At 46.4% G+C, this 11,937-nt stretch overlaps 3 protein-coding genes across 3 annotated transcripts; 2 read left to right on the top strand and 1 right to left on the bottom strand.

Moving 5' to 3' along the window:
* Positions 1–97: 97 nt before the first annotated feature.
* On the top strand, positions 98–334 carry EDB93DRAFT_1041471 (uncharacterized protein; the record flags this gene model as incomplete). The annotated part of the gene is made up of 1 exon (XM_041444564.1): positions 98–334. A coding segment is annotated over one exon (237 nt), but the record flags the coding sequence as incomplete, so codon positions are not given.
* Positions 335–1,768: 1,434 nt separating this feature from the next.
* EDB93DRAFT_882856 (uncharacterized protein) lies at positions 1,769–2,522 on the bottom strand. Its single transcript, XM_041457802.1, has 4 exons — positions 2,303–2,522; positions 2,178–2,244; positions 1,908–2,119; positions 1,769–1,849 (listed from the first exon to the last, which is right to left on the bottom strand). The coding sequence occupies exons 1-3, from the start codon at positions 2,456–2,458 to the stop codon at positions 1,959–1,961; spliced, it is 384 nt and encodes a 127-aa protein (XP_041303107.1). The 5' UTR covers positions 2,459–2,522; the 3' UTR covers positions 1,769–1,849; positions 1,908–1,958.
* A 6,788-nt stretch (positions 2,523–9,310) lies between these two features.
* EDB93DRAFT_882820 (uncharacterized protein) lies at positions 9,311–10,534 on the top strand. Its single transcript, XM_041457801.1, has 4 exons — positions 9,311–9,502; positions 9,561–9,818; positions 9,880–10,228; positions 10,287–10,534. The coding sequence occupies exons 2-4, from the start codon at positions 9,561–9,563 to the stop codon at positions 10,460–10,462; spliced, it is 783 nt and encodes a 260-aa protein (XP_041303106.1). The 5' UTR covers positions 9,311–9,502; the 3' UTR covers positions 10,463–10,534.
* The last annotated feature ends 1,403 nt before the right edge of the window (positions 10,535–11,937 follow it).

Raw genomic sequence — 11,937 nt, 5'->3', positions numbered from 1 at the left:
AGACCTTAGCCAGGCGGTAACTCGGATTTTGAATCAGCCTACACCAGTGCCGTGGACACAATCTGCAGCTCCTCCTGAGGCATCAGTCGCAGAACTTGACGCCTATGATGGAAAATACGACACCTTTGATCCTTTCATGGGCCAACTTTATCTATTATTTTCTGCTAAACCGGCCGTCTATGTTAACGACCAGATGAAAATTATTACCGCCCTATCCTTTATGAAGAAAGGCTTTGCGGGAACTTGGGCAGTCAATGTTACGAAGCAGCTGAGGGAGGGGACTGTCATATTTGCGAGTTGGGCTGCATTTGAGAGAGAGTTGAAAGAGGTGTTTGACGTTCCGAATAGGAAGTCACATGGATAATGTAAGAACCGAACCTATTAAGATAGGCCTCATTCAAATGAGGAATCTTTGAGATGAGTGCTCATGTAGCCCTACAATGTTGCTGACAAGCAAATCAATCAATCGTATCATGTCGAATCAGACAGTCAATCTCTTCTTCGCATCCTTGCTTGTTGGGTCTGTTCTCGTTGCCCTACATATTTGGTCTAGTCATATATCAAATTCAGCTCGTCAGGGATAGTAAAACGATGCTTGAACGACAGTTTCAACTCTAGATTAGTACTTCGAGCGGCTGGCAGGGTTGATCTTGATTCGAGCGATCATTCTTCACCGGCACCGGCGACCCAGTGCGACTTCCGAACCATCTCCAATAAGGTAGTAAATCACAAAATTGACAATCACAAGGAAACCACAATGGCCATTTTGGGACTAGAGACCGAAAGCCTGTACTTGTATTTGCTACGTCAACGTTCTGACGACCTACTTGTGGACAAGCTCTCTCTGATATCAGGCCGAGAAGTTGCACATGAATGGGCCATAATTGATAAAGAAGACAAGGGTGAAAATTAGGTAAGGAGTAGTGGAGTTCACCAGCAGGGTTTACCGGAGTTCTGCAGAACGAGGAGCGGACTTTAATTTGATTACAGATCTCTTATTTCATGATTTGTGGTTTTATACTAAATAATAAATAAATGTGGGGTATCTCCTCATGATGGAGTAGTAAGGACCCGGATGACAGGTTACATGACCGGAGAACTGGATATGGCTGTCTGATTTAGGGCCCCCGCTGCACCTGGATCGGGGCTTTTATGCGTAAAGTCCAACACATCGGGTTAGTCTCTATCCTCAAGTTCAAGCTTCTGATTGGGTATCTGCGTGAAGAAAGCAACAACGACGTACTATTGAACATGCATTTCTTGTGTCTCCAGGACCGAATAAGCTGACTAGAATCTATGCTTTCCAGGCTATTCGTAGACAATCATGAGTTATAGATATCATATCAGTACCGAGCGATGATAGAAACTTCGGACATTGGTCGCTGTGGCTTCTCATCCATGTCGTATGTGTACAGCGACTCCAATTGGCGAGCACACGATCGTCGCTGCGCAATAAGACCGCACCGATGCGATACTCAAGATATGCATTCCTCGCAGGCGAATAGGTGGATACAGCCTTCCCAAATGAACGAACGAGGAAATTACATCCTGGACAGATGCAAAGTCTGTGCGAGAAGAAGTAGCCGACATCAGTAAGGGAAGATAGAGCTTGCATACCGTGAGTCGAAATGATTGAAGCTTATACTAGAACTGCAAGCGTTCGAGAAGAGATTTAAGTGGTTAAATTAACGCAGTGTGCGATATAGACGGGCATCCAGGTAACTGCTTCCAAAGCATACTAGCAGGTCAAAATAAAACTGTATTGCTTCGCGTGTGCAGACGATCCGAGCCGGATAAGAATACAATTGTCTGCTATTGCAAAACAATACGAGTGGTCAGTCTGCATGTGCTGATCGAATGATGAGATCGACGTCGCTAACGCTATCATCAATAAGAAATAGACCCACATGGTTGACTGATGAAACGAAGTTGAAGACTGAAACTGTGTCATATCCCCATCATTGGGTACCACTTCCACTCCTTCGAATACCCGGCAGCGCAGCACCGGCGGCTAGAAGCGGTGTCGACGACATAGATGCGCTTGGTGTGGTTACATCCCCGCTAATAATATCCTGTATAGCAGCCTCCAGTGCATCCACTCTATTCGACATTTGCATCACTGTGGGATGGTTCAATCCGTAGGTTCATTGAAAGGTCACAGGAGGTCACAAACGTACTATGATCAAGAATCTGAGACGACATGGTGTCAAATTGAGTATCTAGTTGCTCAAGTAACGTTTCGACCTGTAAGAATTGTTGGTCGTCACTTGCCAGTCGGGAAGCAGGAATTCGGAAAACGCACGAAAGCTGTTAGCTCATGGGGGCTAGATATTTCACCAGGGTTGGTGGCAATGGCATGCTTTGTGGGAGTCTTTGAGCCTGAAGCAGATGGCTGCGGTGAAGCCCTTGCTGGTGTTGATGCAGGAGTAACTTTTAGTGGGAGAGCGGTTGACGGCATTTGACAATATCTGGTGGTGAATGGCAGCACCCAGAGCGGCGCGGCCTGTCGCGGGGTTGTCAATGTATTATTACGTAACACTCCCAACTTGTCTCATACAAAGTCTCTCCACAACCTATTCAATCTGGCTCGAGCGCAACACTGCCTGACGTTGGTGTTTTTACGGGGCATTTGGTGAATGGATCGATCAGATTACCGGTCACAAAAGTCATCAGTACTATCGCGACTTTCTCGTCAAACAAAATGATTGCCAGAAAAATTGTGCAGATACATGTCACCGCAGATGTCGGACCACTCGATCCGTCTCCACCGGCTCATTTCGACATTAACATGCTAGTCTTCTTTTAAACCGGATGCTAATAAAAGTACGATTTCGGTAGCGCAGTTCATTTTTGCTGATCATGTTTCTGAATCTTCCATGTCTACCACATATTCCGAGTCACGGAGCGACCATACTCCGCCCTAGAGCGACTCGGACGGTCGACTCTTTCTGCAGCCTCTTGCTTGGTACAGCTTACAAGTACGTCTAACTCGTTCAAGAATTTAGTCGATCTCAACTACCCAATAACTCAGACGCATTGTACGTCGAGACAATAGATCACGATCCAAGATGAGTATACCATACTTGTTCCGGCAATTAATGACATCCTGCCACGTTCGATTGCACGCGGATTTTATCAGCTCCAGAATTAGGTGTTCGGTCCCTCTCGAAAGCTTGGAGTTATAGAGCTTATTAGGTATTGCCATCAGAGGACTGGTGAGCCGCAGATATCCTTATATGCCAATATATGATCATATATATATAGAAAATATCTTCGTTATATTGGAATATAAAGTCATGTATAACTCGAAAAACCACTGCAATCAACGTAAAGCACCCTGGGGAGACTCACGAAATCTCTAATGTCCGCTGACCAGACCATCGATGCACTAGTTCTCATTCGGATAGCCCCTCGTTTATCAACGTTGCATCAACTTGTCGGTATCCACAAAAACGAAGTATAAAGTCAATGCGGTTAAGTTAAAAGGCTTCAGAGACTCACGACCGTATATCTTTCCGTCACTTGACATTTCTACAACATTTTCCCCTACCATTATTTGACCCCAATTTCCTGTGCATGTGATAGCTAGTACGTCTAAAACTTTCTCATAATAACTTCACTCTCGTTGCAGGATCAAACCTTTTGTCGGTGTGTGGTTTCATCGCATGCCAGTGACTGACCAGGACCAGTGATCACAGGCTGATGCATCGTTTTACCAGATCCCATGAAACTCGTTCAAGTCATTTACTTTACGATCATTGCGGCCTCCAGTATCGCTGCCAGTGCCACTCCGGCAACGACAGCATTTGCTTCTCAACCATCTCTACTCTGCAAAGGCCCTTGCGTCCCTGATCTGCCTTTGAGCTGTGACTCAGGAATGACGCCTTACCATGTGGAGTCTACATGCTGGCAGCGTTGCTTAACTGTTAAGTAAACGACTTTCGGACTGCGGCCCGACAGGAACAGTGCCTTGTCAGTTGGGGCCCTATGTGTTGGTTGAGCTGTAACTACGTTGCAAGTTGAACTCGGTCCTTTGCCTCTCGAATCAGTCTCAATACACGTCATATAGCGTTTATCGAGGGCAAGTCAAGGACACGACTTTTATTCGCAGCGTGATGGATGTCAGAACACTAGAGGTACTGTAGCCATGAGCATCGTAGCACACTCTGACGTTGTAAACTTTATGGTATTTGCACAGAATAATCTATTACCATGCCCTTACGACAAGAAATCAAGAAACTACAATCATATCATTGGTGAATATTGTCACCGGTTCACTAAGTGCACTAGCCGAAAAGACGACGAGTACTTAGACGCCTATATGCACGGAGTAAGGCTAACGGCAGTAGTAGTCGATGTCTGACGTATCATCACACATGACGAAGCACCTGCACAGTCACGGTAATGATATCAAATTTGTGGTTCGGAACCGTCGGGATCGTGTATATTGATGCGCAGCTGGTAATCTAGATCCAGACACGACGGATGTTTCTTTGCAACAATTTCAGTTACAGGTATCAAGGCGTTGGTTGACACGTACGATTTCCTCAATAATACTCATCAGGAAAACCCTCCGATACAAAAGTAGACTAAATATGATGAACTTCGTGAATTTTTTTCCAAGTCATCATAGTTTTGCAAAAATAGATAACTTAGCGGATTAGAAAACCTTTTTTACTGCCCCACGAAGTATTACTCCTGAGCGCTAATCTAGAGATAATTATATGTAATTTCAGAAGGCTTTTATTCAAACTTACAAAACATTATGAAGACTTATCTCGCACTTGACAGTCGTGTGTTCGACAGATCATTCAGGATTTCGTTACAACTTTTTACAAGAACAAATTAAGATTCGATTAAATGAGGCTATCTAAACATAATGAAATGCGTACGAAACAAGGAACATTTACTCAGTCACATTATGCCATCTGCGTTACGTAATATGGCACGTAGGACGCGACCGTCACGTCAATTAATATCACTCTTCTGACTCGCGTCTCTGACAACTTCAAGGTGTTGCTTGCCCCTGCGCTCCACTCAGAAATGGCCATGTAGAGGCTCCAAGACTCAGCAGTGACGAATTTTTTTATCTTATCCGAATATCAATATTTGCTGGTCATCCTTCCTGTTGGATCACCAGATTCACCACTTGAACTCGCTGGCTCGGTTTATCTTGCATTTGATATCACCAACTCGGCGCGCCTCGGGTTGAATGCGGATTTTCAAGGGGAACTCAGTGGCAGAGCTGCATATCATATCTTCTCGATATAAAACTTTTTCCGAGCATGGCTCCACTGCTCCAGCGCTAACAAGAACCAGTATAAAATTAACGCGGTTGAGTGGAAAAGGCCTCAGACACAAACGCCTCCTCTTGCAGTGAGTAGCCCTCCTCCGCCACACTATGCGCATTTCACTGAACCAACGTATCATAGCACTTCGAAGACTTCTTCATAGCAACTTCGCGCGCATTGCACAATCAGACTTTTGTCGGTGCGTGGCCTCCTCACATGGTCATAACGTCGGCTGATGCACAGTTATACCAGATACCAATCATACCATGAAGCTCGTTCAAATGGTTTACCTCACGATTCTTGCCACTTCCAGTACCCTGTTTACTCCAGTGGCACTGGCAGCGGCACCCCCTCCTGCGAGTATAACCTGCGACGGTGATTGCGCTTCCACTGCAAAATCTTTGGACTGCCGTGCATACCCAGGGACATCGCCTTACTTTGTAGGTCCAGGGTGTTGGTCGTGCTGTACCTAAATTAGTTAAACCTCTCATCTTTTCTCTCAATATAAGCAACATGCGTGTCATATATCGTATTTAAAAAAGATCGAGACAAGCACAAGTTCCGACAACTTGAATGCGTCGCTTGAACACTATCTCTGCGCTCTGCTCAGAAACGGCTGACAGTGGCAGCCTAGCTGTCATTGGAAGATTTGGAAGGAAAGAAGTCACCAGTAACGCCCGAAAGCGGTTTAGGTTCTCCTCTGGTTCCATATCATCAAGGTCGGTGCTTTCGCTCATATACATGAACGGTTCCGAGTCGTGCTGATTCTGAATATTCCTACACGTCACTGCCTACCAATGTTTTTTTTTTTTTTTTTTTTTTTTTTTTTTTCAAATTATTGATGTATCAGCGGAGGATCCTACCTAGCGGCTTTCATCAAGCTTTAGATTCATCAAGGCTGGAACAAGATTCCTCGAGCTTATGAAGCAATTCGTTAGTATATCCTAAGTCTGAAAGCTTTCGTCGTTTGGAAATGGGAGCCAGGATGTGCGATACACCAACAGATACGAGAGACTTATGAACTGGAGGACTGATCACCTGCAAATTGACGGTCACGCACAGACTTATGCCAGCAGCCACCCGCCGGTGGTTGTACCATGAACTAGTATACTCTCTTGGCTCAAACTACCATTCACCCTTTAGCTGGACAGCTTGTTCGATATTCCTTGCTCGACAACGACGAATGCCGTCTCGTCTTCCGCAACTCACGGAGAGGTCCTGATAACTGGAAACCTCCCTCAGGGCCACGTGCTTGGTGTTTCGTCACCTTCTTCTGTAAATTTGCTATCAAGTATAGCAGGAGGTGAGAAAGGAAAATGGCCGGAAGACGCATAACAAACGCATACCTTATCGGTGTGAATGGCTGTGTTGAGAAGTGCGGTCGCAGACCCGAGCGCTTCGGCTACACAGGAAGATGATCGTTGTGAAGTGATCACCAGATGAGACACAGCTTTAAAAGCGGCATAAACAAGTGACTGCCCAGCTTCCTCACCTCTCAATCAGGCACTACTGGTCGCCAGTGATCGTACACTGGGCCCCTCCTCTAAGTGGTGCTTCCTGTGAGTGATGCTCTATGCGGTTAAAGCTGACGACTTACTCACCAGGGACTTCAGATACCCAGAGAGATCTCATACATACATTATCTATTTTGTGAGTGAGGATCGAATCCTGTAAGCACACTGTCCCGTGAAATATGGCTTGTGTGGTTCTGAAAAGCATCAGATTGAAAGGAGATAGGCCCCTGGACTCACCAACAATCGTTGCGGTTGTTAGATAATTTGGTCTAATCATCCAAAGATCCCGTAAGTCTTGTGTGCACAGTCTACGATCAGGCATAGTTGAGACTCCAAGCGCAGACCACGTCTTCTTCAACCAGAAAGATGCCAATGATCACACCACGCCAGGTGATGCGAGGCCGCCGAGCGCAGACCATGTCTTCTTTAACCAGCAAGATGCCAATGGTCACACCACGCCAGGTGATGCGAGGCCATACCCACTGTGTAAATGGTGTTGTGCACCTGCGTGACCGACGCATCGTTACATGTCCGATGGACGGCTCACTCCGACTATGGGACCTAGAGAGTGGGACACAGATAGGCAAAGACTGGCGGGATGAGAATGACGGAGTGTGGTCCATGGCATTGTCCCCAGATGAAAAGACGACTGCCAGCGGAGGTGATGACGGAAAAGTGAGGTTGTTTGATGTTGACACGACAAAGGTCGTAGTCATTTGGGTGGGACACACCCGAAGTGTGTATGCATTATGCTGGAGTGCAGATGGGGAGCGAGTGGTGAGTGGATCTTGGGATGGGACGGCAAGAGTGTGGGATGTCAACAGCGGCACCACTGTCCTGACTATCGAAACGGGGAACAATTGGATGTATGCGGTGATGTGCTCACCTGACTCATCAAAAATTGCGGTTGGCGGAGACCAGGCTGTAACAATCTGGGATTCAAAAACGGGCGAGCTTCTCAATACACTCAAGCACCATGATTACGATGTAGTTCGCAGCTTGGCTTGGACATCGGATAGGAAGAAGCTTATTTCCGGTTCAAATGGCCTAATTAGAATATTCGACACTGCCACTCGGAAGCAGATCGCCATCCTTGGAGGTCACAAGGATCAGGTCTCCGCCATCTCCTTGTCTTGGAACAACCGCCTCCTTGCGAGTGCATCATGGGATAAAACAGCGCGTCCATGGAATCTCGATACCAATCTCCCAGTCGGACCTCCCCTCCAGCACCAACAGGACTTGAGTTCTGCAACCCTTTCCCCAGACGGAAAGGTGCTCGTCACTTCTTGCGAAAACGGAAACGTGTACACATGGGACGTTCACGCCATCCTGAAAGAAGCTGGTCTTGAAGACCTACTTTACACTAGTACTGGTACCACTATAGTGAGTGTCAATCTATCCTCCGCTCTCTCTCTAACAATATCCGCTGTTAGGCACCGCTCAAACAGAAGGCATCTCAAGATGATCCAGGAATACATCACACACCCCGCCCTTCGCCCCATGACGAGTCATTTTTGGAAGTACGTGCCTTGTTTCTAATCCCCATCATTCTTCATAATAGCAACACTTCAGGCTGATGCTACACAATGTCCTGACCAGTTCTGTGGTCTGGATGAAAACTCATTTTTTGATGGCATGGAAGCCGACGTGGATGTGGGTATTCAGTATCTATATTTTTCTTAGTTCTTATTGAGACCTCTGCTTTCAGTCCTCCCCCGTGGATGGTGCACAACTTCATTCCTCTATTCACGCACTTTTCGCTCGCCTGTCGTCATTCGTTCACCGCTCTCCCCCTAAAAATGATGCGCCAGACGAACTTCAGCAACCATCTACGCCCTCGCGGTTAGATTCACATGCACTCCTCGGCCGGCTGTCCTCACTCTTTCGTTCTCAATCCCACACCAATGAAGATACCGAACCCGTGCGACACCCAAGCCATCCTCATGTTGTCGAAGTGGCTGCAGTGCGGGACAAGAAGGTATGTCTCTCCTGCGTGTCTTTACGATAGCCGTGTTTCAATGATTTCTATTCAGCCTTTGGTTGTTGCTCGGGGGCCACACTTCCTGAAAGCGAAACGAGCATATGATGAGCAACGAATTCAATCACACTACCAAGCCCAGGCGTCGTCATCACACACTCAACCTGCCAGTACCTCAATATCCGTGACATCTCCTGCTCCAGGTGCAGCAACCACAAAACCGTCACCCATCGCATGGTGGGCTCAGATCGTGCTGTTTCTCTGCTGTGTGTCTCCACCACATGCCAGTGGTTGTTAATGCAGCTAGCGTTGCAACGTTTGTACAACTCCCTCATCTTTGTTTCTAGTGATGTTGCACTTATGTATCTTTCGTCAAGTCTTGCAGTATATGTTTGCGAGTCATCTTTCGTCCACTGTGGGACTACTTTGTCAGTCGTTATCTGCCATGGAGAGATGGATGGAGAGCATCTAGCCAGATGTATCGTCTGCGTTCCCCGGTTAAATCCGGTTATATATCATTTCAAATCGATCGATCTGCGGATATTACAATTAATTTTCTTTTCTGACTTCCTCGGAGATCATTTACTCCGGTGCTTCTACCTTAGTGGAATACCAGTTCTCGTGCGTATGCGCTCCCTCAAATAACCTGTGCTTTAAGTCTCTCTTTCTCTGTTCCCCGCTTTTGCAACAACTCGCTCTTGAGCTAGTACAACTACGAGGTAAGTATACTACACTATTCTTGTTGACCTTCTCTCACAGCTAACGTTGTCCATCTAGATGACTTCCATCGAACAACAGCTACCTCCGACCATGTCCAACATAGATTTAGACAGTGTCGAGGAACAGCTCCAAAAACTTCCTGAAGATTGGAAACCTCCCTTGGGTACCCGCGCTCAGCGGACCTTTGCGTTTCTCTGCACTCTCATTCTTAACCAGCCCAATCTCGAGAAATTATGGCAGGAAGCGAGAGAGGAAATGGGCTGGGAGGAGTATAACGATCGTATATACCGCGACGCGATGCGTCTCTTTGTAGCCGTGAGTGCACCCTTCACCCATTCTTCTTTGTTTGCAAGGCTAACATGTTTCGTATTCGTAGCAAATGATGGTTTTTTATGCGAGCATAGTGTGTGTCACAACTCCACCACCTGGTGTTCAACATTTCGATGCCACTTCCGTCACGTATTGTTTAGTACTGCTACGGGTCTCGTCCATCATCTCTGCCATAGGACTACTTTTCCTGAATCGCTTTTTCAAATCATCCTTGACGATCATAGAAACTGATAAGGTGGTAAGAAAAATTTCGAATCATGCAGCTGTCATTGATCCAAATGATGCTCAGGACAAGAAACCATTCGGATTGGGACGTTACGATGTCTTGTATCACATCGGCATGTTTCGTATGTCGCAACTCTGTTTCGCCTACACTTTGGCATCTACCGTGGGCGGTATGCCTATTTCTTCGGTTCAGTTTCAATTTCGGTACTGACGGAATTCTGCTGGCAGCACTTTCCATCATCGCTCTAGGCGCGAATCTCATAAACGTCCTTACAGGCGTCGTGGCTCTCGGTACATTCGTGGATCATTTTTTTATGCAGAATCGTGTTAAGTCGTTGGATAGTTTGTTTTTTTGCGCATGGTTCAGTATTTTCGCCTATAACAGATTTTCCACACTGGCATGATCGTGATATTTCTGGTGTTTTGCTTTCTTCGTAGAACTCTTGATACCTGTGTAGTCGTTCCTTTAATTCCTGTACACTTCGAATTATTTAATCTTCCTCGTCGCCGTCATGAAACAATATACTACTGGTCGTGCGAGCTAGAATCACCATTCATTCCTCTCTCGATTCGGGGCGAATCGATATGTAGCAACTTCTAGGTGGTTGCTAGGTGGCACCCAATACTCAAAAAGACAACACAGTGATTTCCTTCTGTATGTAAGTCTTTAGTTTTGAAACACGAGAGATCTGTTCGATCAATGGATACTGTCTAATGGAAGCCACTGGCAACGATCTCAGGCTCTAATCCTTATCGATGCATCAGGGCCCGCGGACTAATGTACGTTACACTCTCAATTAATTGCCGCTGCAGTCCAGTGAGCGCTTGATCATGAATACCCTGCAGCTGAGTGCGAGGCGACCACCCACTCCGCTCTTGCGTCATAGCAGCGGGTGGGTTTTGTCCTTGTTTGGCTGGGAGCTTGACACCGTGAGAATTGAGCACGCCTGAGACTTGATCCTGACTCTCACTGTCCTCATGCCTCTGATCTCACTCAGTCGGGTTGCCCACGAATCTCTTCTGCTGCCAGAAATGAGGAGGCCGAGGGGGAAGAAAGGCCCGTCTCAGAAGGCTTCAAGGTCGAAGCTGGAAGATCCTTGCATACGACCCGAGTCACCAACCATATCTCTTTCCATTGGCTCATCGTCCTCGGACAGAGCAAACTTCGGTCTTCTGCAAGCCTGTATCGGCACTTACATTTCTTAGGAAGTTTCGTTTCTAGGGAGGTATGTCACGATCAACCTTTGCGCTACTCATATTACGTCAGAAGGAAGCGAACGCTCGTGTGTGGATTGAAGCATCGTAGATGCGCAGAAGAATCTTCTGCGCCGTCTGCAATACTACCATCAGGTAGGCACATGGCTCCCAACATGGGACGTGTTCCAGCCACGACTATCTGTCCATGGAGTTTGTAGACCCTTTCTGAGATCGTGAATTACACTACCGTCGTAAGTCAAACCGATGCTAATAAATCTTGCCTCGACCACCCAGCTCATTATTTCTTCTAGAATAGTATTTGAGATTTCATGACCTCAAGACGAAAGTTTCATCCGGCTTCTCTGTTATGGAAGTCAGAACCATCACCGCTGCTCAGGCAGTACTGGAGGAGCTTATCGGACATGAACATGTAGTCGTGTACATGTTCACATCCGGAAAGCTCCTCCAGCAAGCAAATCTTCGCTTTTAGATTCATGTTTCCAATTTATTACTTTATCTCAGCCAAAAAAGTTCTTCCCATGGTGCACTGACCAATGATTGTTGTGCCCTCGTCATCGGGTCGATGTTTTGCATCTTCCTTGTCACGATGATTATGACGCCTAAATATTAACTATTGATTATTTGTATTTTTTTAGTTTTTATTTAGGGGGAGAGCCGTATG

This window comes from Suillus bovinus, assembly GCF_016758785.1.
Source record: "Suillus bovinus strain UH-Sbo-P2 chromosome Unknown EDB93scaffold_81, whole genome shotgun sequence".
In the NCBI taxonomy this organism is placed as follows: Eukaryota; Fungi; Basidiomycota; class Agaricomycetes; order Boletales; family Suillaceae; genus Suillus; species Suillus bovinus.
The sequence above is the reverse complement of the archived record's forward strand: the minus strand, read 5'-3'. Positions and strand labels throughout refer to the sequence as shown.

Excerpts from the sequence above, each read along its gene's own strand:
- EDB93DRAFT_882856 (XM_041457802.1), bottom strand. The coding sequence starts at position 2,458 with ATGCCGTCAACCGCTCTCCCACTAAAAGTTACTCCTGCATCAACACCA. Across the intron at positions 2,245-2,302 it reads CCCATGAGCTAACAGCTTTC|GTCGAAACGTTACTTGAGCA; the intron begins GTGCGTTTTCCG and ends CAATTCTTACAG. Across the intron at positions 2,120-2,177 it reads GTCTCAGATTCTTGATCATA|TGATGCAAATGTCGAATAGA; the intron begins GTACGTTTGTGA and ends ACCATCCCACAG.
- EDB93DRAFT_882820 (XM_041457801.1), top strand. The coding sequence starts at position 9,561 with ATGACTTCCATCGAACAACAGCTACCTCCGACCATGTCCAACATAGAT. Across the intron at positions 9,819-9,879 it reads CGATGCGTCTCTTTGTAGCC|CAAATGATGGTTTTTTATGC; the intron begins GTGAGTGCACCC and ends TCGTATTCGTAG. Across the intron at positions 10,229-10,286 it reads TTTGGCATCTACCGTGGGCG|CACTTTCCATCATCGCTCTA; the intron begins GTATGCCTATTT and ends TTCTGCTGGCAG.